Genomic DNA, 25,679 nt, shown 5'->3' on the forward strand with positions numbered 1-25,679 from the left:
GGAATAATCGATTTTACTTATCGGGTGAAGATTGAAAATTTATTGGAGATATTTTTGTGAACCAGAAATTTTTAGCTAAATTCAAATAAATAAAATAATTTTTAAGAAATAGCGGAGATGTATATGAGGACCAGTGTTACAGAAATCGGGAATCGGATCTAATCGGTTGAGCTACCGATTCAAGGATTAATCGGAAATCGGAGATTAATCAGAAGGATTAATCGGAGTTAAAATCGGATTTATTTTAATATTAAAATATTATTTAATATTTAGTTATTATTATATTAGCTATTTAGTAACTCATATATTTACTATATTTATAAACTCTATAATAATTCATATTTAAGGTAATATAGTATTTTAATTTTAATAATTTATCACATATGCTTCGATTATGAAATATATATAAGGATTAATCGGATTTCAGATTAATCGAGGATTTATCGATTAAATCGGGGATTTTTAGAACGACCGAGATGTTTGAATAATAAATAGTAGTACTAGTATAACACACTGATCTGACAATAAATAATCGCGTTTTAAATTTCTGGAACAAAACGAAGACGCGCTTTGAATTTACAGCGTAACCTCGTTACCTCAATTCACAAAATCTATCTGGCTTTTGTGCCCTAACCCTAGAAATTGGGGTAAATCTTAAATCAACACAGCCATGGGAGGGCACGGTGGATTAAACATCCTCCCACAGAAACGATGGAACGTTTACAACTTCGATAACCGAGAAAAGGTTCGTAAAGACGAAGAAGCCGCCGCGAAAGAAGAGCAGCTCAAACGCGAACAATCTCGCAAGCGCGATACCGAGTTGCGCCTCGAGCAGCTGCGTCAAGCTCGCGGTGTCGCCTCGTCGTCGAAAACCGAGTCGAAGAACGAGTTAAATATCGAGTCTCCGGAAAAATCGGAGACGGAGAAACCGAAGAATGAGCATATTAATTTGTTTGAAGGTATTAAGATATTTGATCCGATTGATGCGGGGATCAAGAGTTTTGATGATGATAAGAGAGGGAGGTTTAAGCAATTGAAGCGCGAGGCGAAGAAGATGAGGAAAGAGGCGGAGGAGAGAGTGGTGGACCCGGAGGATGCCAAGTATAAGTTAGGGTATGGACTTGTGGGGAAAGGGGTGGAATTGCCGTGGTATATGTCGAAAAAGGCGAGAATCGAGAGGAGTGATGAGGAGGGGAAGGAGAAGGGGGAGGGGAGTAAGAAGAGTGGCGGTGGGAAGAAGACGATTGAGGAGCTGAGGGAGGAGAGGTTGGAGAGGGAGAGGAGAGAGAGGGAGAGAGTTAAGGCGCTTTTGTCGGGGAAAGGACCGAGAGATGGACCAGATTATAAGGATCGGTATTATACCAAGAGGTAATGCGGTTGAATTGGCTATTCTTTTCGTCGTGGTCTAGTGTTTGATTATATCAACTAGTGTAGTTGTGATGTTTTAGCTATTTTGTATATTGTAGTAGTAGTTGATTGATCTCCTATGTCTTCGCGAGAAAAGTTGTGATGATGTTATATATTATGGATATGTACAAGCGTTTCTGATAGATCTATTGATTAGTTGTGTTGGCATATTACTATACTATGTCTAGCAATGCGATGAATAGACATGGGCTTCTGGCATGTGATAGAATGTAGTATAAAATCAGTTGTAGATTTACATAATCAGAATATAGTGATATTAAGCTGTAGCTTCACATAATTTTTGTTATAGTTATAACTCTCTGAAATTTTGTGAAATTAGTTTGGTACAAACTTTAGGAATTAGACGCTTGCTGGATTGATGGATGGATTTTTTAGTTGGCATTAAACTTTTAGTTGACATTTAATGAAAAGATCAACAGAGATGCTCTATAGAACACTGCAACATTCTGTTAGGCGAGTGGGGGAATATAGTTTAAGTTTGATATTAGACCTCTAGCAATATGAAGTTCAGATATTAGTATGATATAGCAGGGGGGAGGGCCGGAAGGGGGAGAAAAGACAAGACAGGGTAGGCACATTCTCACCCTGGAACTTCATTCTCTCTATTTCCTATTTACGTTTTCAAAAAAAAAATAAAAATTGGAAACATTCTCAAAGATATAGAAAGGCTATCTCATTTTGGTTGGGATAATATAGTATATTAGTATGTAACTACAGTATTTTTCTTTCATATGTTTAGTTGCATCACGACTTACATAAATTGTTTGAACTTTGAAGTGTGTTGATGCAAATATCTGTGCCTATTCTGGTAATAAATATAACTACTAGCTTAGCCATTTGTTTACTTTACCCTCTGTCTCATGTCTTTCTATTCATAATACTTTGCTTTTTTACTTTGTTTCTACAGGCGGTAAATGGTGCAAGCAACTGAAACCTGGTTCTGCATCAAGGCATGCTCGGCGTCTCACATCGTATATACAGGGTCTGGACTATTGTCATGGTTTTCATTCTGTTTCTGTTGTTAATGATGTACGTGGGACACCGGCTACTCAGTCCTCAGATGAAGGAAATAAACTATCAAGTCTCAGAGCTTTGCTAGTAAGGTGAATGATGAGATTAGCAAAAGGGTACGACGCTTTTAGTGATAATTAGAAGAACTGTTGAAAAACCTTTCTTTTAGAGGTTAATTTGTTGAAGTGTGTAATATGTTAATATCACAATTTAATGTCATTTGCCTAAATTTTTGTACATTTTTTTAATAAATTCAGAACTGGAGTCCCACTGGGAGACGCATTGACATTTTTATATAAATAAATAAAATAACTTATCTACGGTGCTAGTCTATAAGCCCAGAATAGGGTGAACTTAGTAAACAATTCTTGAGAACATGAAGCCCACAAGTCTATCAAGATGTAAAAAAGTGAAAAGGTACTAGTAATGGAACAGAGCGGCTGTAACATGCCAAAAATCTGCCAAGCCATACGGCCTCAATTCATCTCCAGTATACACAAATGATGATGCTACTAATAATTAGTTAGAAATAATGAGCTAAAGTTCAATTTTGGATATTATTTTATGGAATTCTAGGTCTATGATCTGTGTTCAACTACTGGATGGTCTATACTTGTGTGCATAAAGCCATTTCATTAACAATAAGAGCCAGACAAAGAAACAAGCTAACCTCTTTCCAGTTTGTCTTCATCTAAGAACACAAAGCCATCATGGAGAAAATCAGCAAGCAATCTCTGCTGCATGTTGCGAGTCTTTCGCTTCCTTCAGTAAGTTTCTGTAATAAGTTCTTTTCATTTGTAGTAAGCTAATAGTGTGTACCTGCTGCTGTTTCATGTGGATGCAATTGCAGTTTCAGGTGATTGTCATAACTGGAAGCTTCGGGTGTGGTTACTGTCGACAGAGAGTTTCTCAGATCATTTCGAAGATTAATGGTAATAGTATCTTCGATTCACATTTTCATTCTTTGTTCACTGGTCAGCCTCCCAAAGGCCAAATCACTTGTTTAAAACAGTATAGAGGCTGCTTCTGATTTGTGATTCATCTTGCATTTTTCCGGATCATCTTAATAATTATGAAAAATTTGAACTCTTAAAAAAATTGATCTCAAACCGTATGCAGTCTCAACTGTTTAAACAATAATTTTGGTTTTTTTTTTCATGAATCTCTAATATGTTTCCAGGACTGAAAGAGTACACCGTTGATGTCCAGAATAAACAAGTGATTGCGAGAGGAGATGTCAAACTCTACACTGCAAATCATCGTTATCTTATGATGAAGAAGAAGAAAATTAAATTTAAGATGAAGAAGAAGCATTTGATCATTAACTTTTTCAGAACTGCTTGGATATGTAATTAGTTTACATTTTAATAGTTTGGTTAACATCAGTAGTTACAGCATAAAATTTCTTCAACAAATATAAATATCGCCGTCCATTCCACGTCGTAGATACATCGATAGATGCGTGACTGAGCATGTGTTTAATTATAAAAAATAAAAAATATTTAACTGAAAAGCTTTTAAGATTCGAATTAAAAAAATATATACTAGATTTACGGTGTATTTAACTAGAATTTTAGTTAATTATTTATTATTTATTAATTTATGAATTTAATAAATTACATATGATTTTGATTTTATAGATAAAATGTCGCAGCATTGATATATATTTTTTAAAATTTAACGCACACTCTTTCAAAATCTCATGAATTTTGGTGGAATTTCAAATTTTTTTTGCATAATTATATTATTAGAAGAATGAAATAGCTTTTTTATAATTATCCAAAAAATTAAAGGGCTGATTTTTTTTTTAAAATACAAGTATATTAGATTTTGGATATATTTAAATAATATTTAGCATTATCTTAAAAACTCAGGTGGTATTAAATTAAAATTTTAAATTATAATACTAAGTAAAAAATTAGTTTTATAAAATAATGTTGTTCAATATATCTTATATTTCTAGAAATTCGTTCATAATTTCCTATATTTTATATCAAATTCGCTAGATTTCATCATTAATATTAATTATAACTATGTAAATTTCATAAATTATTATAAATACATCTAAAAGAGGATTATTTGTTTTTTTTGAAGCAAAAAGAGGATTATTTGTTAAAAGTAATTAAGGTCCATTTTTTTCTAAAAGACAAGCTTGATGAACCAATGAGCCGTTACTTCCTCCGCAACATTCTCGTCTTCTCGAACACAACTACTTCGAACACCCACTTCGTAACTCGAACCATGAGCTCAATTCCAACACCCTCCCATCGCCAATTTCAACTCCGAGTTGACCCACTCACTGGCAACTCGGAATGGGTTGTAATTGAAGAACAAGAATCACAAGTAGACATGTTTACTGAACCCCTTTTGGCCACAACCTCGTACCTGGATATGCTTAATGATTCTCCGAGGAACAGGGCTTATTGTGATGCCATTAACAAGACTGTTACTAAGCCTTGTCATGTTCTTGATATTGGGTACTTTTTCTTTTTAATATTTAGACACACCCGCACACCCGTCTTTGTGTTCGACAAGGTTCGAACCGACATTCTGTAAAGACAGCTGTACCATTAGATCAAAAGACTGTTGGTTTTAATTTTTTTTCTTTATCGTAATTATTGTGATTCTTTGATATTAAGTTGCAGATTTTTTTTTTTTTTGAAGTTCTGGTTGTCTAAAATGTTTGTTTATATGTGCAAGTGAAGTTAGATGTGTGTGACTTGCATTACGTATCGAATCAAATCATAAGTTGTTGTTAAGTTTATGTAATGTACATGAATGCTGTTGTTTTTTTGAAGTACAGAACTTCAGATAGGCATCCTGCATTTAGTAAGTTAATGCGAATCAAATTGAATTTGTGGACCTTTAGTATGTGATTATATTTGTTTTCAATTTTTTTGATTTCTTAATATGTATTCTTGGAAATGTAGAGCTGGGACTGGATTACTGTCTATGATGGCTGCACGAGCAATGTCTTCCAGCAATGACGCTACATGCTCTACTTCAAAGGGCATGGTGACGGCATGTGAATCTTACCTTCCTATGGTGAAATTGATGAGGAAGGTTTTGCGTGCAAATGGTATGGAGAGAAAAGTTCGTATTATTAACAAGAGGTCAGATGAAGTAGAAGTTGGTGTTGATATTGCTTCGCGGGCAGATGTTCTTGTGAGTTTTCTAATACATAATATGATAAGAATTACATGGCGATGCATATCGGAGAAACTTAAAATGTAGATTGGTTGTACTAGATTTATCAATAAAGTGAAGTTGGATGACTCTGAGAGAGAGTAACAAAGGTTTGGGTATCTTGGTAAATTTCATATTCTTGGAATTAAAGTTGCATTTCTATCTGTCTTTACTGAATAAGGGGATTATTCATAAGTACAGCGCTTCCTGATCTTCATGAAAAAAAAGGTTATGTTTTTGTTTTCCTTTATTATAGTAGCAGATGAACTCTTCATATTCTTGTGTATTTCTTTCCCCTTTCTACTGACATAGTTTATAAGGAGAATTCATGTGGAGTTCTGCTACAAACCGGAGGAATAATAATACAGATTTCTTCACTGTGATTTCTTTAAACCCCAAAAATTAATACCATAGGCATATTATTACAAGTTATATGCTTATATCATGGATCATTCTGAGCTTGTGCATTCAAAGGTTATTTTATATTATTTGAATACATCGCTCTTCTCATTGGCTTGGTGATTTGTAGCTAGAGACTTTTGTGATTAAACCTCAGAGGATGTAGTTGATGCCTTGATGAGTGTTCACGTCTTACCATTTACCTTAAAAAGAACCCTGCACCTCATAATGTTTGATCCCATATAGTGTCTTGGTTTGTGTCAAGTCAACTTGCTTCGAGTTTCTTTCTTGTTGTAATTAAAACATCATTTTAAGTTCAGGTTAGTGAAATACTGGACTCGGAGTTTCTAGGTGAAGGACTAATTCCAACTTTGCAACATGCCCATGACAAGCTATTGGTGGATAATCCAGAGACAGTGCCTTACCATGCAACTACCTATGGTCAGGTGTTTGTTATTACCTAATCTACTTTTAGTTCTTTCTGAAATATCTTTCGAAACATCTTTGTCTCAAATAATTTTTCACATTTTCAGTTTTGCATTTTATTGTATTTTTCCTCTCAGCTTGTTGAGTGTAAACATTTTTGGAGGCTACATGATCTAGTCAACACCGAAGCAAATGTGTCAGATGGCATACATCTTGTCCCAACAGGGTTTGAGAAAAGTTTATACGTCAAACCGCACCAGTTAGCCATGCATTGTGATGCCCTGAAGGAAGAAATGGAATTGGTATTACAATTTTTTGTTTTTGAAAATAGTATTTTAAAAAGTTTCTTTAGTTTTCTTCTAAGATATGTGTACTCTTTCAGCTGTCAGAACCCTTCAAAATATTTGAATTTGACTTTTCAAAAAGGCCAGACAGTTATGGGGAGGCTGAGCTACATGTAAAGGCAACTAAGGATGGTACAATTCACGCTGTTGTCTCATGGTAACAATATTTAGACAAGAATGTTGATTATGACTTTTCTATCGTTATCACTTTCTTGTGGGATTTTTATGCCTGTTTCTTTTATCACCTATACAGGTGGGTTCTTCAGCTTGATCGTGAAGGATCCATATTCTATTCTACTGCTCCAAAATGGATAAGTTGTCCGTCCGACATGAATGGGTCATTAGTCCCTGGTATGTAGAGGCATCTCAAAGATTAGTTCCTGTATTACCATCTTTTTAGAGTGTTTTGGCAGGATTTCAAAAGATAATTATTTGGAAGGCCTGGCAACCCTCAGTTTAATACAATTCAATATGATGCTATAATTATGTAGTAGCATGAAAATTTATGATTTTAAATTTCCCTGTTCGTCACTGGATAGGAAATTTTTTAAAACTGTAAATATCAGCTACTATATGCGTAAAAACTTGGTCTAGTTGCAACTTGTAGTTGCAAGTGCTCTTGGCCTCTTGCTGGATCATAACTTCACCAGCAACTAAAAAAGACAGATATTTGTTATTTTTATCATTATATGTCGATGTTACTATCAGAGTTGAAATATATGTTTATATGTTTTGTAGGTGCCAGGGAATGGTGTGACCACTGGAAACAATGTGTGTGGTTCACTCCAGAAAAAGGTTTGCGTGTATGCACGGATGAAGCAGTTCAGTTGCGTGCAATTCATACAGATACTAGCATCTCATATGATTTTGGGACTCAAAGCTGTCTGAAAGAGGTTGGGTATCAACAGTGTGCTGCTAGAATTCAAAAAAGTCAGATCGCTTTACCACCAGAAAGGATGGCTATCTATGGAGACAACAGCTGGAGATGTTCCTTTATAAAAGTCTTAAGTAATGCTGTAAGTTCTCTCACCTCCCAAAAAAATAAAAAAAAAGTCCTCAATTGGCGTACATATTCAGGGGTTCAAATGAACAATATGGTGAACAGAGTTTTTAATGTTCTGTTGATTTCTAATTTACATTTTCTTTTGTGCAGTTGCGAAAAAAGATTTCTTCTATATGTGTTGTTGCAGACGATAGCATTTTCTTAACTGTTGCCATCGCCCATCTCTCGGATACATCAAACGTGCTCTCATTCCTTCCTGGGTTACGGGAGCAGGGTGCTCGATACTTGGAAGATGTTTCAGTTGCAAATGGTTACTCGATGGATCGAGTAGCTGTCTTGAACAAACAATCGCAACTAACTCTGCATGATACTCATGAAAGATTGGTACAACACTGTTTTTCATGCTTTTGATCATGTAGGTGTTTCAAGTAGTAGTTATTTTCATCTATCTTACAGAAGTTATTTGTTACTGGTTTTAAACTGCAGGTTGACTTGTTTATAGGAGAACCATTTTACTACGGAGGTGATAACATGCTTCCATGGCATAATTTACGATTTTGGTATGTACTATATGTAAATGTAGGTTACTAACTTGCAATAAATCATGTTGTTTATAAATTTAATATATTCATATGCATTTAGGAGTGAACGAACCAAGTTTAATTCCATCCTCTCTGAAGATGTGCTAATAATGCCTTGTAAAGGAATTTTAAGAGCTTGTGCTATGTCACTACCGGTTAGTTCATATTATCTACTTTATTTGCATGTTGTTTTTGATTCTTTAATACTTATGATGGTAATAGTTAGTGATTTAGGATCTTTGGAGAAGTCGTCGGAGCCTGAAAGAGATAGTAGGTTTTGATCATTCAGTTGTAAATGCAACATTAGGTGCATGTGGTGATTTACCTGCTTCAGAAGAAAGTCCCTTTCTGCCCTTTACTATTTGGCAGTGTGGAGATGTTAAGGTATATTTTAAGTTACTGACAAAGGGGCAATTTAATTTTATGGGTAAGAAATAAAGTATTACCTTCTTGAAGTAAATCTTGTTTCTGTACTGAGGCATTTCTACGGAATCCTTTTTTAGAGGCTTAGTGAAGTTTTTACTGTCATGGAGTTCGACTTTATGAAGCCGATACATCCATGCTCTGGGACAGTCGAGGTAATGATTTCATCAGGTGTATTTTGGCAACTTAAAGATGCTTGTCACATTTAATAACAAGTTGGAATTTGTCTATACCTGTGGAACTACGCAACAGGCGAAATTCACAGTTTCAGGAATTTGCCATGGATTTGTACTTTGGATTGATTGGGTTCTGGATGCAGAAAATTCTGTTGTGATACCAACAGGACCAGGTACTTTTCATAAAGTTTGCATAGGTCTTGTTTTGTGTTTTGTTACTACGGTCAATTGCAGAAATTTAAATACTAACCCAACATGCCTACGAGTCCATGACTTATAATTAACAAGAGAGGGTTATGTGCTAGGCTAAATCCACATTATTATAGGAACAGTATTGAAAATCTGCTATGCTAAAGCACAAGATTTAGATATTCTTTTTATGTTCTCTCTTTTCATAATTAAAGCGTATTTCGTATTTTGTGCTCTTCCATTAGACATAATCTTTCCTTTTCCAACTTGCAATTTTCGAATGGATTGCTAGTAACGATTCAATTAAATTCTTCTTAGATCAAAGATATTGGAAGCAGGGAGTGAAACTCTTGAGCGTACCAGTTGAGGTTGAAAAACAGGGATCTGGCGCGGATAAATGCTGCTTGACAATAATTAGCACATCGTTTGACCCTATAAGTGGCGAAATGGAGCTTAAACACATCTTCTCATGAACAAATTTTAGTTCATGTTTTGTAGGGGGCACCCAGTGATTGCTCAGTGACCTAAAACGAAACAGGAGGAATATGTTATAGAATCTTTTTTCCGGTATATTTTTGTTTGTTGTTTCGGAAAGAGCATTTCCGAGAATATCTGGGTTGGCTAGATATATGCTCTCTCCTTCCAACTAATTTTGTTATCATTCATATTTTATTCATTTATATCAGTAAAACTATAATTAAAAAAAAAAGCTGTATTATTTATAAATATTTAACATAATTAATACTTAATTTATGATATTCACTAAATATGGACAATAATTTTGGAACAAACAGAAAAGGAAATACATACATAACGAGTGGGACGGAGGAAAATAATTTAAAAAATAATTAAATTCAAGTTCTATAGATAAGGAAATAATATAAAAATTGTGGAAAAGAGTAAGAAAAACGTCGAAAGCAAATTTTTAATTGTTACATATAAAATGAGGAATGTTCCATCATTACCTGTAAATGTTAAAAAAAATAAAGAGAATTCTAGCTTTTTGAAAATGACTACTAATATGTTGGTGTGACAATTCTATCATATTTATTACATTTAAAAACGCATATAATTAATTTCTTGGAGATATCTTATAGAAGGAAAATGTTGTTAATTTGTATGTTGTTCTACTGATTATGTAATGATCTACCCCTGTGAACAACACAGCTCAGTTTGTCACCATTTTTAACTCTGAAAGTGAAATAACGCTTGCCATAAGCTGAGTTCATGTTGTGAATCACGAGTTCCGAATGACGCACTTAGGTTGTGTTCACTTGGAGTGAATGAAATGGAGGAAGAATGGAATACTCTAAAATGAAGTTGATTAAAGAAAATGTAAATAATTTTTATTCTTTCAATCATTCTAATTCTATTATTTTAACTATAACTTTAACCCACATGTTTTGGAAGGAATGTTCATTCTTTTTCTACATCATTTTTCTTCACAATCTTTCTCACAAGAACTTTAACTACATTCATATTTTATCACTATTATTTCATACTTTCTTCTTTTTCTTTCTCATTCCATTCATGAAGTGAACACATTCTACAGTTAAAAGATGAAGTAAGGTGGGCGCATTTCGTGATAAAAATGTTTTATATTACAATATCGTTCATCACGGTTTAGTAATCACCTAAGCACCTCTTTTTAAATCTGATTAGTTGACTACCGGTATAATAACTTCTTATTATTGAGATGATGAAATTTAAATATTTTTGTTGAAGTGGATCTTCTCTAAGAGCAAAAGTCTTAGGGGTCATTTGTTAAATTTGGATCAAATTTCTGGATGAGTGAAAAATCTGAAGGAGTAAAATTTCTAGATGAATAATTTTTTTTTATCATTTGTTAAATCTGGATCAAATTTCTGGATGAGTAGTATATCTAAATAAATTTCTTTATAAATAAATGATATAACTAAATATATTTTGCAAATTTCCAAATAAAGACAATAAACTATGTTTTACATAAAATATATTATAAATAATAAAATTTAAAATACATACAAACCATGAACACATAGCAAAAAGAACCGCAGAAAAGTCAAGTATCAGTGCTTTCCTAACCATTCAGATACGTTTTAAAGCCCAAGTCGTCCAGCAAAAAACTAGTCTCGTCCAGAGACTTATAAAATATAAACAAATGATCTGAACCATAAATCGCTCGTGGTTCAGCTATTTCAGTCTCGTCCAGGGGTTAACAAATGACCCCTTAATCTCAAAATATTTATCCAGTTTAACTTAAACTCACATATCAAGATATTATTGACTGTATAGTTTGTTTTATAAGTGAAATTTTAAATTTTATTGGTTATAGATAACATTTTGATATTCAAAGTTTTATAAAAAAATTCAAATTTAATTTATATAATGTATTTTAACAATCATGTAAAAGTTTTTACAATTATGAACGGAGAAAATATTTACGAAGCGGGGTCCAAAACAATCTCAATTCATGATCATGAAAAATAGATAGTCAACATCGCTATTATTCTTTACCACTAAATTAGCTTAACACATCCTGTTAAAGTACATTTCTCATTTTTCCTTCCGGGTGAAAGAATACCAAAACAAACTCCCTGTCTGCAACACTTTTTCTGGCATTTTATATTCACCAAAGGCAGGTTTCATAGTATTATTTGTCCTACCGTTTCATATTAATATTTCGCACATAACACAGTTTTCTTAAGAAAAACTGACAAAAATTGTTAGCCGGTTAAATTTAAAAACAAGAACTATAATTTAATAGTTGCTTTTGTAGAAAAGAGGTCCTCCATTTATTTAAATAAAAATTATTTTTCAGTTTTTCCGTGAAACTGACACATATTTTAAAACAAATAAATATCAAAAATATTACGAAACATTTCTGGTAACAATTTTTAAATATAACAACAGTTTTGAACATGTAGCTCCCTCCCATGGTCAATATCCAACAACTAACACCATTATATAATTGTATTCCAACATAAAATCCTGCTCAAATGTGCTTGCTACATGCAGCCATGGTGCTACATTTGCTAGCTCTGGTAAAACTGAAACTCTTAGCCACAGCATCTCAAAGTGCTTTCAATCCATTGTTCCCTTGCTTGGCATACCCCTTTGTGCTTAAACTTTGCATGTGCTTGAGATGCGATCTTCGTGGATTCCATGCAAGTACTGCACAATCGTTGAGGTTCTTCTTGTATCGTTTAGGTTGTATAATTTTTCGCCCAAGACAAGTGGGAGAAGATGGTAGGCTGAGGAGAGTTCTCCGACTAGTCGAGGAAATGATCGATCGTGCAACAACAGTAGTGGATTCGCACTTGTCGTCAGATTATGAAGATAGCTTGCGTGCTCTTGCGATACTAGTAGTTTGATGTTTCAGCGATCATTTAAATTTTATATCATCTGGACCCCGATCGCATAACATGTACCGTCAAATATTTAAAAAGGAAAAAGAAGTTAAGCGTATGGGATAAAATTATAAAAATGTAATTCAGTTTATTTTAGTCAAAATGTTCCTTTTTGATTAATTTTACGCTCGATCACATTTCATTCAACTATTTTTATTTCGTGGAACTGCTCACATCTTCAAAATCATTGTAACGGTCTATTATGTGTGTTCCAGTGATTCTGCAATAATCTATCCATGTGAACACAGTTTGTCACCATTTAAATTAACGCTTGCCATAGGCTGGGTCCGTGGTGTGACTCACGACTCTAGCCAATATCCGATGAGCACCCCTGTTTGCTTGATCTGTAACATGATTTAGAGATAGATCAGCTCGATTTGCCAACATCTTCTTACACTCATCAATAATGTGCCCAACTTCTACTTGATAATCGTCCTCAGATTTTAAAGCCTGGACCACCGACTGTGCATCACTTTCAATCACTATATTGTGTAATCATTATTTTTTTTCCTACGAACCAGCAGTGCTATCTTTCATGTGTGCACTGTCTAAACTCACGAGCTCACTTAATAGCCTGCACAGCTATTATCTCATAACCTGTAGACTACATGTCAAATATGTAATCAATAGGATATAAATCACCTCTTTTAACCGGCTCAACCAAACCGTGCGGGCGTACCAATGTTGTTCTTGTGATTTTGCAATAATCTATCTCTGTGAACAACATAGTTTGTCTCGTTTAAATCAACGCTTCGTGTCGTGAGTCTTACACATAGTTTAAATGAATGAAAGTCTTCTTCCTTCGGTAAAAAAAAAAAAAAAACAACCAAACGGGTGTGCGCATTTTGTGATAAAATGATTTTATATTTACATAATCGGTGCTCACGTTTTATTTATGACCAAAGCACCTCCTTTTTTATATCTAAATTAGTTGACTACCAGATTATCACTACTCTGTAATAACTTTTTCTCATTAAAATGATGTGCTTTTAATATTTGGTTTGAGTGAATTTTTATTTCATAAATTAAAAAGGCAGAATCAATTTAAATAAAGTAGAAACAATTACAAATATAAACTGACTATAGACGCAGAAATATTAATAGTTCATAGACCTTTAAATTAATTTTAATATTCACGTGTTAACAATTTTACCACGCCATCTAAATTTTGACATCTGTTAGAATATCAGTTAACGAAAAGATTCAAATAAAGTAAAAACGTGTGTAACCAGGATATAAAAATTTTTATCTTTAAGTATCCAGATAATTACAAAATACCAACAATTTAGCGACATTTAAATTATTTTTTCTTATATTAATAGTCCTAAACCCAAATCATCCGTACAGTTTTAACTTTAACTCAGATATTAAGATGTCGGTGATCAAGTAGTTTTGTAAGTTCCTTTAAAAAAAGTAGTTTTGTAAATAATTTTTAAAAATATTTTGATTATAAACAAATTTTTGATACTAAAAGTTTCATGTAAAATCATTTATAAATTATATTTTAACAATAAAGTGAAAGTCCTTACAATTATGGTTCATGAATCATGATCATCAAAAATATCAACATCGCTATTATGCTTTCTCAATAAATTAGCTTAACATATCCTGTCAGGTACATTTCTCATCTTTCAGCAGAGGTAGGTTTCATAATATTAATCGTGTACTGTTTGATATTAATGTTTTTGTCACTTTTCGGTAGATGTATGTTTCATAATATTATTTGTTTACGGTTTGATACTAATGTTTCAACAGGAACATAAGCGGATTTAGGATTTAAACTGTATGGATATCAAACAAATTTTCGAAAAATTTATAGAAAAGGTCCTCCATTTTTCTAAAACAGCTTTTACGTGTTATCAAATCTTAATGCAAAAATATGAGTTTATTTATGTTATATCTTAATATATGTATTAAATATATTATTACTTTGTGCAGCAATAATTTTAAACAGCACTCTAAAATAACCCACTTCTCTATTTGTGCTCCCTCCCATTGTTAATTTCGGAACAGTACCAAGAGTATTTCTATCGCTGTCGACTATAATGATAGGATAAATTGGACCACATTATGCGGGTATTTGATCGGGTTTTTAAGTCCGGCTTGTGAATTTATAAGTTAGAAATACTTATTGTACTATTTGTATAAAAACTCAAGAAGCATTTATAATAAGTTGAGAATGCTAGCTTTTGTTTCATGATTCCACTTTTGTCCTAAACATTTTAATTACTCATAAGTCTTAACTCGTTTTTAACTTCTATTTCACTTTTTTACTTTAAGTAAGAAGTACTTAATTTAAGCTCAGCCCAACGGCACTATGTAAAAATATGATGAATATTTGAGATATTGTACTTCGATACTATATCAGTTGGCTATAATTTAAAACAGTATGTTTTTAGTATTTTAGATTGTTATAAATAAAATATATCATTTTAATAAAATAATAAATGATGTGTAATTTTCCTATAAATTCTTTACACTCTGTAGAGATTCAACAAATATAGACATCTATGGAAACTTGGCTATAATTGAAAATAAGGAGAGAGGTTGGAGTGTGATATTTTCAACATATTATCTACATTTTTTATTTTTGATAATGTCCAACTCATTTTTTAATTAAGAATTTTTAATGGTTGAAATTGCTCTAACACCGGTATTATATAATTGCATTCCAACATAAAATCCTGCTCAAATTTGCTTGCTAAATGTAGCCATGGTGTTCCATTTGCTAGCTCTGGTAAAACTGAAACTCTTAGCCACTGCATCTCAAAGTGCTTTCAATCCATTGTTCCCTTGCTTGGCAGTCCCCTTTGTGCTTAAACTTTGCATGTGCTTGAGATGCGATCTTCGTGGATTTCATGCAAGTACTGCGCAATCGTTGAGGTTCTTCTTGTATCGTTTAAGTTGTATAATTTTTCGCCCAAGGCAAGAGGAAGAAGATCTTGGAAATGCAGGCAGGTGGAGGAGAGTGCAACAACAGTAGTGGATTCGCGGGTGCCGTCAGATTATGAAGATATCTTGGTTGTCGTCAGATTATGAAGATAGTTTGCGTGTTATTGCCATACTAGCAGTTTGATGTTGCAGCGTTCGTTTAAACTTTATACCGATCATCTTTTGATCTGATGGTATGATGGTACTGGACTCGCTGAATATGTGTTTAAATATTTTTAAAATAAATATTAGTAAATATGTGCCTTTTTATTGATGTATGCTTGTTCGTATTTTATTCCATAAAATTTTCTTTTGTAGAACTGCTCACACTTTATTTGGATTTAGCAAACAGTTTGCCATTGTAATATCGTATCTTCGATAATCAATCTTATTTTGTGAGAGCTTTGATCGACCGGTAATCACCAAGAAAAATGTACGAGAAAAGAGACGGTTGTCACTTTTCCATCCCGACGAAAGAAAGTTTCCATTTTTTCTTGCTTTAATCCTCAAAAGATAAGGTTCAATAATATTGTATTGTACATCAATTGTCTCTTTGCTATTGTGCATACCTAATAATTACAACCTTCAATAATTCCATTTCATCATAAAATCCTCCTCATTTATGCCTGCTAAACCGAGGTAGCTATGGTGTTACATTTGCTAGCCCTAGTGAAACTCAAGCTTTTAGCCACCGCATCTCATTCTGCTTTTACTCCACTGGTTCCTTGCCTGGCATATCCATTTGTGCTTAAACTTTGCAATAGTTTGAGATTTGGTTTACCTCAGTCTCGTGCAAGTGTTGCGCAGTTTTCAGGTTTGTTCTTGTTTCGTTTAGGTCGTATAATTTTTCATGGAAGACGCGAGGAAGCTTTGGGGAATGCAGGTAGATGGAGGAGAGCTCTCCGGCTAATCGATGAAATGATCAGCCGTGCAACACTGCAAGCCGGTTCGCAGGGCTCATCGGGTTATGGACATAGCTTGAATGGCATTGCAGTGATGGCAGTATGATGTTTAAGTAACAATCAAATATCAAACACATGAGTAAGGATCTCATCTCCGGTATTTAGCAAAACACACAATTTATATTAGCCATTGTAATTTTAATTATTCTGCTCTTAGAGGTCATTCGGATCTTTTTCACTCCTAAAGTTAAAACTTAAAAGGGTAATATATAAATTTAGCATTTGATCCCATAACATTCCAAATGAACAACCCTTATTTCTTATGTGTTGCTAACAACTCTTTAAAATACAAGAGATAATCTTCTTACATTACAGAACAATTTTGTTGGGAGTTGAGCATCTCTGGAGATCTGCAAGAAAATAAGATAAATTATGATGGTTATTACAGAGGATTGACTATTAATCAGACAAAAAAAAGGAGATGGTGTCATTGATTTACAACAATTAACAGAAAAACTAGAACGGCAATTGGCGTTTTTAATTTCCATGAAACCCAACATGTCAAAAGATGGATGATATTCTTATCCCAGAGGCACTGAATAGTTCTTTCGGAAGTTCGAATTCATGCTGACAGTATCCCACTTAATGATACTGGGAACTACACGTCCCTGGGTACACTCAATATTGAGTACATTTACGTCCACTTTTCTAGTATATCGTAGAGGCCTTCCATTACCACTTAAGATTAGGGACTTGCAATTATCTATGATTAGTAAAATTTTCCTAATGGTGGGAGTGTGACAATATGAATTTCTACTATAAGCAAGCCAGTTTATTCAATCAAATAATTGTAATAGTGTAAGAAACATGACAAGTACTTACAATTGGCCAATAGTAGATATATCAAAATCAGGAGCAAGCTCTCGCATAATATCATCGGGAGGTTGGCCGCACTCTTGCATTTTCTGCATGAGCTCAACAATCTTGTTGAAGTTGCCCGGCTCAGTTTCATAAACTCCATTAATTTCTTTTATGAGTTCATGCTGATGGGAGTATCTTTCATATTCTTCGGTGCTTAATGTAGCTTTATGGTCTTCCAACCATTTTGGATACCTTCCACCAATCTCTCTCATAGGATCCTGAAGCACATCTTTAGACAGTAGCTGCTGCATCATAGTCTCCATGATAGAGTTCATGTCCTAATCAATGTCCACGTTCTTAAAGTTATTCCTTTGCATCAGATATACCAAAGAAGTATACACACAAGAAGTACACAACTCATCAGGTAAATAGGGGGCCATTCCCTAGTTTATTGTGTTTTTGTTGGCTACATGCAAAACTATGCAATTATTATTAGCAAAGCCATTTCACTCTACCTACATGTTTAACTTTAACATCCAAAAAGGCAAAGACGTATCCATACTGAACATTAACTTGATAAATACATATTTACAAGTTCCCAAACAACAATTAGATTGAAAGTGCCTATAGTTTCTCCTCAACATCTTTTGTTTGCTTTCAGCTTCTAAGTTAAATTGTTTATTGAGACTTCAGACATGTTGGCGACCCCAGAATACATTCATTCCCTTGTAGTTGTTCTTATGCACATGCAAAAAACAAGAACACTGGCTAAAAGATACAATTAATAAGCACAGCGATTTTTTAAATAAGCACAGGTAAACTAAAAGCTTCAATATTTTTTCACAAGGTTGCATTCTATTTTTAGTGTTCAAATGAGCAACCCCCCCCCCCCCCCCCCCCCCCCCCCCCGCTTCATTCCTATAGCCACGACAGCGCAGCTGTATATGCAAATTCTCCCATCCAAGTTGCTAATCAACAAATCAAATCGTGATTTAAAATGCCTATAATTTCTCATTAACATCTTTTGTTTGCTTTCAGCTTCTAGATTAAATTGTCAATTGAGACTTCAGACGACAGATATGTAACGTAAGCCACCCAGGATACCTTCAGTTCCTAATAATTGTTCTTATGCACATATGCAAAAACGAGTACGCCTGCTGAAAGATGCAGCCAATACTATCTCTATGGGTAAGGACAGCGATTCTACAGATAAGCACCATTATTAAAGTATATAACTAGAAGCTAAGGATGTAGCCCAAAACAAAAATTAGGGCAGGCAAAGCAAATGCTTCAAAAATTTTTCACGATTTTTACTGTTCAAATTTCCCCTCCCCACAAAAAAACTTTATTTCTATAACCATAAGGGCACAGCGGTATATGAAACTTTTACAATCCAAGATTGCGAAACCAACAAATCATTTGATGCAGTAAACATAAACAAAGAAAAACAATCATGAACCATCATCCAAAAAATTCCCAAATTTAGTCCCAACAAAGTACCTGAGAACCAGCAAGCTCCTCAAACTGCTTGACGAAATCTTGCATCATGGCATCATTACCAAAATCGGGTACTGGAGCAGTAATCGTCTCCAATCCCTTGACCGTCTCCCTGGTTTGCTCCCTCAGCTTGTCAAGCGCCTCAGAAACATGATGAGACTCCTTCGAAACCTTTTGCTTCCCCATTTTCTTGGCTTTCAAATCAGGCAAACCCATTCCCAGCCCTTTTACTCCACTACCAGACACAACAGACCCATTCTTTTCTTTGTTTCCTCCCTTATCTCCACTTCTGTATTAAAAAAAAGTACCAAACCTTACTTCAATCATTCAAATTTGATGCTTTAAATCAAATCAGAACCACCCCAAAAGTCCAAAACACACAATTACACACAAAACATATAAATATAGAGAACAAGAAATATGTTAAGCAAGGACCTTTGAGCAGCAGAAGCGAAATTAAGATTCTGAAAGTCATCCAAAGCACCTGAATTGAACTTGAGGGTGAGTTGCAAGATTAATTTATTTATCAAAATTTTAATCTATGACATAAAAATGATGCACATATATACAATAAGGAGAGGGTAAAATGAGTTCTTACTGTCAAGAAGCTGGTCTAATTCATCAGATTGGTCTGTCATGATTGCTCAAGAAATCTCTCTCCCTCTCTCTCTCTCTCTCGTTCACCTTGTTTCTCTCTCCCTGTTTATATATGTATGTATCTATACTTGTACGATGACTGCACAAAGTTGCTCCCCTGGTTGTGTATTAAAACTTCAAAGAGGGAGGGGAACTTTTATTACCGATGGTCGGTAAAAATAGGTGGATGGGTTAGTGTCAGAAAATAAAAACCCTGAAATCAAAATCAAATTCGAAATTGGAAAATGGAATCAAAATTGAAATTGGAAAATGGAAATTCCTTGCTTGTTTGATTGGATTGGATGTAAATTATTCAATTGATTTGAAAATAACAGAGCTAACAAAGCAATAAATTAAAAAGATATATATATTTATTTGTTCACAATCCTATCTCTAATATTATTATTGTATCTATTTCTATATATTAAAAGAGAACTACGGGCGAATTATTATTGCATCTACTTCTATATATTAAAAAAGAACTACGGGCGAAAAGAGCAAAAAAATTGCCTGCGCACAATTTCAACAATACCCTGGCTCTTCGTTTTCTTGGCGATCTCTACCGGTTTCTCATTGTGTATATTGTCTGCCAGCTCTTTGATTGATTTAGCTCAACTGTTATCTTCTTGCATGAGATTTGTGTTCTGTGTTAGGTTGTCTCTCCTCCCTTGAGTTTTTCTCATGGTTTGGGATTCAGTTTTTGTGTGTAAAACAATTTAGATTTCGCGGCACACCTTCTTCATAACGGCGGTTCTAGAGAGAACGTGGCAGGCCGAAGCTGTGCCTAACCAAAAAGAGGTTGCAGAGGAGTGCAGGGCGGTGAAGTGATTGCGGAGTGCTGCTCGTAGGGTATGGTTTCTCAGATTTTGGTTCAGTGCATACGTGTTAGTTGATATTATTCCTGACTGGGCCATTTTTCCTCAAATTGTGTTACTTAAGAGTTGTCCATTATGTCTCAGATTACTAAAGCTCCTTCCCCGTTTTAACAAGCTAACCTTATAGTTCTATCATGGCCTTTGTAGTGTCCAGCATTTTTTTATATAAGCTTACTTTGATCAGTGTATAGTAAAGTCAGATTAGTAGCAGAATAAGAAATTAAACATAATAAAGACATATTTTATTGGTAAAACATATTTTATTTTATTAAACATGTCACTGTTTTCCTCAATAGAAAAGGAGGCTTTATCTGTCAAGCATATTGTGGATAATGCGCAACAGGTTCTCCGTGAAAAAAAGGAATTAGGCATGTGTTTTGGTTGGTGTGTATGTTCACTCAGCAATTCATGGATAATTGGATATGCAGTGAACCATTTCCTGTAAAGGGCACCATCTTTTATTTTATAACTTTGTTTGCTGTTTTCAGTTGCTGGTTTGAAGATCAAAGCAGAGAAGGCTACTATGCTGGGAACTGAATTTATCGGTAACATCAAATGCTTATTTGCCATTTTCATCAGCTTGATTCATTGTTGATTGCAGTTTCATAGTTTATTTTGTCATAAGTGTTAAGTGTTCCACACAGACAAGATCAGTACACTAAATGCTAACCTGAGAAGTAATGAGAATGAACTTAAAAGAAAGAACAAGATAATGCTGGAGTGACAAAGGTCCAGCAGCAGAGGAAGAGATATCCATATTTATGAAAATTAATTAAATATAACTCGCTCTAACTAATACACATATATTCAACTAGAAATCATTGTGTTACAGTTTGGCTTAACCAGCCTCACCTTGAGAAATCTCTATTGGCCAATGAAGACATTATACAAAGGCTTATCTCGGAGAAAAAGGTGAGGCTTTGGGACCGATGGTCTTTCCTATTGATTAAAACTTGTTTCTATCTATGTCCTTCATAACGTGCTACTTTTCTACAATCCATTGTCAGGCATTGCATTTAGGTCTGAGAGACTTGCAAAATGCAATTAAAAATTATTAACCATCGTTTTGTAAATCATTACCTTTTAGTAAATTAAATGAAACAGGAGGAGATTCTTTAATGAATAGAATGTGATCCAGGGCTGAACTTACAGTCACCTAAAGCAACCCATAGGCTGGCAATAGACTTGTGTTTAGCAGCTGAGTCTCCTAGGTGTAAATGTATATACTTTTTATATGTATGTTTAATTGAATTTATGTTGCTAAACTTAATATGATATTGAGACAAACAAAACCATTACTTGGATGATTAGCAGTTCTGTTTTGAATATAGTCTTTGTTTTTGCAACCTGAAGATATTTTTGGAGTTAAAAAATATAGGAGAGAAGGCTTGACATGAGATGCAGTTTATAAACAATAAGAATTGATTGGATATAACAAAATTGAGGATAAAAGGTTGTAAAACTTCTCAATGTTAAATTTATATATTGTTGAAGTAACTTGACAGAATACTTGCAAGGTGTTTCTTTTATTAGTATGTCGCAATTGTTTGCTTTGTCCACAGCCTATGGTCATCATTTATCATTTTAATATTTTTCTTTATAATAATATATGATATGATGTGTGTTGAGTCTTTTATTAATTTTCTGAATTACTCTACTAGATTTGGGTGGAAATTATTCAGAAAGATGATGCGAAGGCTATTATGGGGCAATTTTTAAAAGTCGTTACATTTTGCCATTTACAGGGTGTAGTGCACCGGGATCTTATACCGGAGGTAAAGCTCATTTTCTCACCAATCTTTTCCCTAACTACATTATATAGTGCAAACAGGAGTTGCCACCTTAAAGTTGATCTATCAAGAAATTTATTTACCTTAGTAACTTGTCATGTGAATGTTAAAGTTTAGTTTTTACTGGAGCAGAATTTTCTTTTTAGCACAACGGATGAAAACTCTCAGTTAGTAGCAAAATACTTTGAGCTGTCCGATTTTATCAGGCCAGGTAAGGATCATTCTGAATGGATCTTGCAAGAATGTGTTCTTATTGTAACTCTAGGACATCATTTACTAACTGTATATAAAATGTGTTGATTCAGAACTGCATGACATCGTCGGAAGTGGCACCCGAAGTTTTACATAGATCTTATAGCACGGAGGCTGATGTATGGAGTAGAGGTCTTATATCATATATACTTCTGTGTGGAAGTTGCTCATTTTATGCCCGAAATGAGTCTGGCATATTTCGAGAAGTTGTTAAGGCTGTTCCAGGTTTTGACTAAGAACCTTGGCCTTCAGTATCCTTAGAGGCAAAGGATTAGCGTCTTTTGAATAAATACCCTATAAATGAATGACTGTTACACGGGCTCTTAGTAAATCTCCCTCTCTCGAAATATATTTTATGCCCCCCCCCCCCCCTCCCTCCCACTCCCTCACCGTCACAAGACATTATTTCAAATTCACAGAGTTGTTTTTTCCTTACCTCTTCATTGTCTTATTCTTAGGTCATTCTTGTATAAGGAGTTATAAAGACATAGAAGACCTACTTGACATTAGTATATTCATACTAATGAAGGTTTAAGTGCGATCAACACCATCGCGCAAGACTGTCCTAAAGGCGTGTGTTTAGTTTTAAATAGAAATGCATTACTTCTAATCACATTCCTTTCAAATTAAACAGTGCACTGCGCAATCCAGATTTTTTCCTCTTTGTAAACTAATATGGTCAATATATTAAGAGAAAAGTAACCGGAAAAGATTTCTATTGTCACTTGTTTTTTACCCGACTCAGGTATAAAAGAAATAAATAATATAGTTTTTGGTTCTTTTTCCTTTAATGAAAGATGTATTTGGAGGTTAAAAAATCTTAGAAGTAGCTTTGTAGAAGCTGGGAGTAATAGATCTTCTGAAACTCGATTTGGCTTTTTCAGAGTTTGCAATTGTTTCACACTCCTAAGCTACGAGACAGTAAAGATAAATTTCAAATCACATGAATGTCACGTATGCGTGTTACGTTTTTGGTATTTTGCATTATTTGTTATAAACCTGTAGTTTTATTTGCATTATCATGTGGATAACCCATAATGTTAACTTTCTGTTTTGTCTTGTACAGTTGTACATTTTTTTTCAGAACACAACACCAAAAGGGGAAATAGCTGCTACTCTGGAGATCATGATCTCTATGTCGTTGGTGGCTTGTACCATGATGTTCTCACTCCGGCCATGACTGTTGGTCCCCGCCGCAGGGTAAGTACTCCAAGAAGAGTGAATCATGGATCTTCTTGATAAATGCCTCTTTTTTTTGTTTTCAAAATTTTGGTTGAACCTATCTTGACACAATGTTAAAAAATAATATGGGGAACATGCAAAAGGAGGTTACCCACTTGTGAAAGAAGGCAAAACGGAAGGGTGGGTGGTTTGTGAGTGTCAGTATGAATATGAGCATGATGTGAAAGAGCCACCAAGCCCTGTCTACAAAATCTCTCCTGACCTTCTCTATGCCAATTCCAAAAGGGTATGTTTCTCATCTGCTCTTTGCTTTGTTTTAAAGATCAAATCTTTAAAATATTTATTTTAGTTATTTAGAAAAGTGTGAATCTTTAGAAATAATTATATATAGTTGGTCACTGTTATCAACCTATTATTTCTTTTGTTTATGTAAATTGAGTGTTTTGTGGTCATAACTAAACAAAATTCAGACTATTAAGGCTCACATTTTACTGATTTCTTCAAGTTTTTCCTTGGAGCATAGTGTAGCAAAATACAGAAAAACTGTTTTTCGAATAGAGCAAAGTAGACTTTTTGTCACTTGTGTAATAAATAATAAAAAAACATGTTAGTAATTCACAAATTATTAAATTATAATTGTCTGTTTGCAGAAGAGGGGATTTGGGTTGTTTTCATGCTGCTTGAGGCCATCTTGTGACTTGTGAGAAACCAGTGACAACTCAAAAGGCTTGCTGAGATGCATCATATGCCTACATGCAAAAAAATGATGGCAGACAGCATAGTTGTCACTAAAACCATTCTAAGCCTTTATATTTTGATGCAGCGATGGATCAAAGAGCAGAGGTAATTTTTCCTATCTAATCTGATGTTCTCGGCTTCAGGCACGGGTATATGGAAATGCGAACCAGAGGTTTTACACGAATGCGAGCTATTAGTCTACAAAGACATCTTCGAGGATATTTTGGAAACAAAAGCATTTGATAAAATTATATAAAAGCTCTGATTGGCCATATAACTTTTGGGTCTACTTAAATCATGTATTTACCTGTTCATTTTGATGGCCTGTCTCATGCTAGAGTAAAAAAGCATTCTCATCAACTTAATTTTTGTCTGGTTATTACTGTGAAGATACAATGGATATGATTAGCAGTGTTTTGTTTTTCGTTGAAATTAGAGTGTTAGGCACATATTGATTATTGCTGAGGATTGCACTTAATTTAAAAAAAAAATCCTGGATAGCTTTAAACTTAAGATTTGGATGACATGATATCATGAGTTCTGTGAATTATGAACTGAAGTTTCGCGGGTAAAAAAATTGAAAAACGTTGAATGTGTATGTAAAACTTGCAAGTTCAATTATAAATATGCACTGTATTTTCACATCTGTGAAGTTACCTGAGCAATAATGGTTATGTCAAGAGCGGATGCTCCGAAAGTCCTGGCAGTACTATTGATGATCGAGAGTTGGAACTTCTCTATTTCAGCAAGGTTTTTTTTTCTAAGACTCCTTTTCGTTTGTCACAGTTAATTTTTATTAGGATATCTCTATCTGAGATTCTTACTTCAATTTCCGGCAGGGGCTCTTCAACAGGAATGCCAGCTGCGTGGTTATCTGAGGATGAATTGTTGGCAAAAGCAACCGATTCTGTGGACTTCTCCAAGTTTTCTCCTCAAGGGCCTTCACTCTTTTTTGAAGTTGTTTCAAGTACTTGATAACATCTCCTGGAGCAGAAGCCTTGTCTATCTGTTGCAGGGTACGAACAGTATCAGTATCTTGTAGCGAAATTTACCAACAAAAAGGATTGAATATATCACAATACAGACTATACCTTCTTCAAGCCAGGGACTAGAGCAGAGAGAGCAATGAACCTTTGAGTAAGTTTTTCTCATCTCTTTCTCTCAGCCAATGATGTGATCGATCCCGAGCTTGAGAAAGCCGATCATTTGTGCTAATCCGTTTAGCACCCTGAGAGGATTTCAGCACATAATTTTGGTTCTCAAATGAACCCTGGGAGGTGATAACATCAGTACCTAAAGTAGCAGTGGTACTTCTAGAAGACAAATCCTCTTCTTCCAGTTTTACAATGCCAATTTAATTATTGTAATTAGCATAACTTTTCAACACCTTTTCCTTTTTGAGATTGTAAAAATTCTCATGCTTAGTTAAATATCAGAGGAGACTTAGTCATTTTCTATTA

At 34.3% G+C, this 25,679-nt stretch overlaps 5 protein-coding genes across 11 annotated transcripts; 4 read left to right on the top strand and 1 right to left on the bottom strand.

Annotated features, from left to right (window-relative positions):
- Positions 1-537: 537 nt before the first annotated feature.
- LOC108206183 (uncharacterized) lies at positions 538-2,676 on the top strand. Its single transcript, XM_017376401.2, has 2 exons — positions 538-1,368; positions 2,336-2,676. The coding sequence occupies exons 1-2, from the start codon at positions 671-673 to the stop codon at positions 2,340-2,342; spliced, it is 705 nt and encodes a 234-aa protein (XP_017231890.1). The 5' UTR covers positions 538-670; the 3' UTR covers positions 2,343-2,676.
- Positions 2,677-2,819: 143 nt separating this feature from the next.
- On the top strand, positions 2,820-3,905 carry LOC108206184 (uncharacterized). The gene is made up of 3 exons (XM_017376402.2): positions 2,820-3,206; positions 3,290-3,371; positions 3,620-3,905. The coding sequence occupies exons 1-3, from the start codon at positions 3,150-3,152 to the stop codon at positions 3,793-3,795; spliced, it is 315 nt and encodes a 104-aa protein (XP_017231891.1). The 5' UTR covers positions 2,820-3,149; the 3' UTR covers positions 3,796-3,905.
- A 668-nt stretch (positions 3,906-4,573) lies between these two features.
- LOC108206226 (protein arginine N-methyltransferase 7) lies at positions 4,574-9,831 on the top strand. The gene is made up of 14 exons (XM_017376454.2): positions 4,574-4,916; positions 5,370-5,604; positions 6,345-6,470; positions 6,588-6,752; positions 6,833-6,951; positions 7,048-7,145; positions 7,533-7,810; positions 7,948-8,181; positions 8,284-8,357; positions 8,440-8,533; positions 8,613-8,762; positions 8,882-8,956; positions 9,054-9,150; positions 9,485-9,831. The coding sequence occupies exons 1-14, from the start codon at positions 4,603-4,605 to the stop codon at positions 9,637-9,639; spliced, it is 2,214 nt and encodes a 737-aa protein (XP_017231943.1). The 5' UTR covers positions 4,574-4,602; the 3' UTR covers positions 9,640-9,831.
- A 6,804-nt stretch (positions 9,832-16,635) lies between these two features.
- On the bottom strand, positions 16,636-19,552 carry LOC108209594 (peroxisome biogenesis protein 19-1). Its single transcript, XM_017380581.2, has 5 exons — positions 19,345-19,552; positions 19,182-19,230; positions 18,750-19,035; positions 17,271-17,587; positions 16,636-16,798 (listed from the first exon to the last, which is right to left on the bottom strand). The coding sequence occupies exons 1-5, from the start codon at positions 19,382-19,384 to the stop codon at positions 16,753-16,755; spliced, it is 738 nt and encodes a 245-aa protein (XP_017236070.1). The 5' UTR covers positions 19,385-19,552; the 3' UTR covers positions 16,636-16,752.
- Positions 19,553-19,830: 278 nt separating this feature from the next.
- On the top strand, positions 19,831-25,679 carry LOC108209596 (CDPK-related protein kinase). Of its 7 annotated transcripts, none has more exons than XM_064088436.1 (10): positions 19,831-20,231; positions 20,746-20,802; positions 21,090-21,169; positions 21,919-22,032; positions 22,180-22,258; positions 22,353-23,253; positions 23,366-23,767; positions 24,132-24,324; positions 24,873-24,969; positions 25,059-25,679. In XM_064088436.1, the coding sequence occupies exons 2-6, from the start codon at positions 20,781-20,783 to the stop codon at positions 22,394-22,396; spliced, it is 339 nt and encodes a 112-aa protein (XP_063944506.1). In that variant the 5' UTR covers positions 19,831-20,231; positions 20,746-20,780; the 3' UTR covers positions 22,397-23,253; positions 23,366-23,767; positions 24,132-24,324; positions 24,873-24,969; positions 25,059-25,679. The 7 variants fall into 7 exon arrangements, 2 of the variants coding, with proteins under 2 accessions (XP_063944506.1, XP_063944505.1); XM_064088435.1 differs by having other exon boundaries at positions 19,833-20,231; positions 22,353-22,524; XR_010289325.1 differs by lacking the exon at positions 21,090-21,169 and having other exon boundaries at positions 19,845-20,231; positions 22,353-22,524; positions 23,366-23,499; positions 23,625-23,767.

Source organism: Daucus carota, chromosome 2 (assembly GCF_001625215.2).
Source record: "Daucus carota subsp. sativus chromosome 2, DH1 v3.0, whole genome shotgun sequence".
In the NCBI taxonomy this organism is placed as follows: domain Eukaryota; kingdom Viridiplantae; phylum Streptophyta; class Magnoliopsida; order Apiales; family Apiaceae; genus Daucus; species Daucus carota.

Coding starts and splice junctions, on each gene's coding strand:
- LOC108206184 (XM_017376402.2), top strand. CDS start 3,150: ATGGAGAAAATCAGCAAGCAATCTCTGCTGCATGTTGCGAGTCTTTCG. Junction 3,207..3,289: donor CGAGTCTTTCGCTTCCTTCA/GTAAGTTTCTGT, acceptor ATGCAATTGCAG/TTTCAGGTGATTGTCATAAC. Junction 3,372..3,619: donor GATCATTTCGAAGATTAATG/GTAATAGTATCT, acceptor ATATGTTTCCAG/GACTGAAAGAGTACACCGTT.
- LOC108206226 (XM_017376454.2), top strand. CDS start 4,603: ATGAGCCGTTACTTCCTCCGCAACATTCTCGTCTTCTCGAACACAACT. Junction 5,605..6,344: donor CTTCGCGGGCAGATGTTCTT/GTGAGTTTTCTA, acceptor TTTTAAGTTCAG/GTTAGTGAAATACTGGACTC. Junction 7,146..7,532: donor GAATGGGTCATTAGTCCCTG/GTATGTAGAGGC, acceptor TATGTTTTGTAG/GTGCCAGGGAATGGTGTGAC.
- LOC108206183 (XM_017376401.2), top strand. CDS start 671: ATGGGAGGGCACGGTGGATTAAACATCCTCCCACAGAAACGATGGAAC.
- LOC108209594 (XM_017380581.2), bottom strand. CDS start 19,384: ATGACAGACCAATCTGATGAATTAGACCAGCTTCTTGACA. Junction 19,231..19,344: donor ATTAGACCAGCTTCTTGACA/GTAAGAACTCAT, acceptor AGTTCAATTCAG/GTGCTTTGGATGACTTTCAG. Junction 16,799..17,270: donor ATATCTACTATTGGCCAATT/GTAAGTACTTGT, acceptor ATTTTCTTGCAG/ATCTCCAGAGATGCTCAACT.
- LOC108209596 (XM_064088436.1), top strand. CDS start 20,781: ATGCTGGGAACTGAATTTATCG. Junction 20,803..21,089: donor GCTGGGAACTGAATTTATCG/GTAACATCAAAT, acceptor ATTGTGTTACAG/TTTGGCTTAACCAGCCTCAC. Junction 22,259..22,352: donor GTCCGATTTTATCAGGCCAG/GTAAGGATCATT, acceptor GTGTTGATTCAG/AACTGCATGACATCGTCGGA.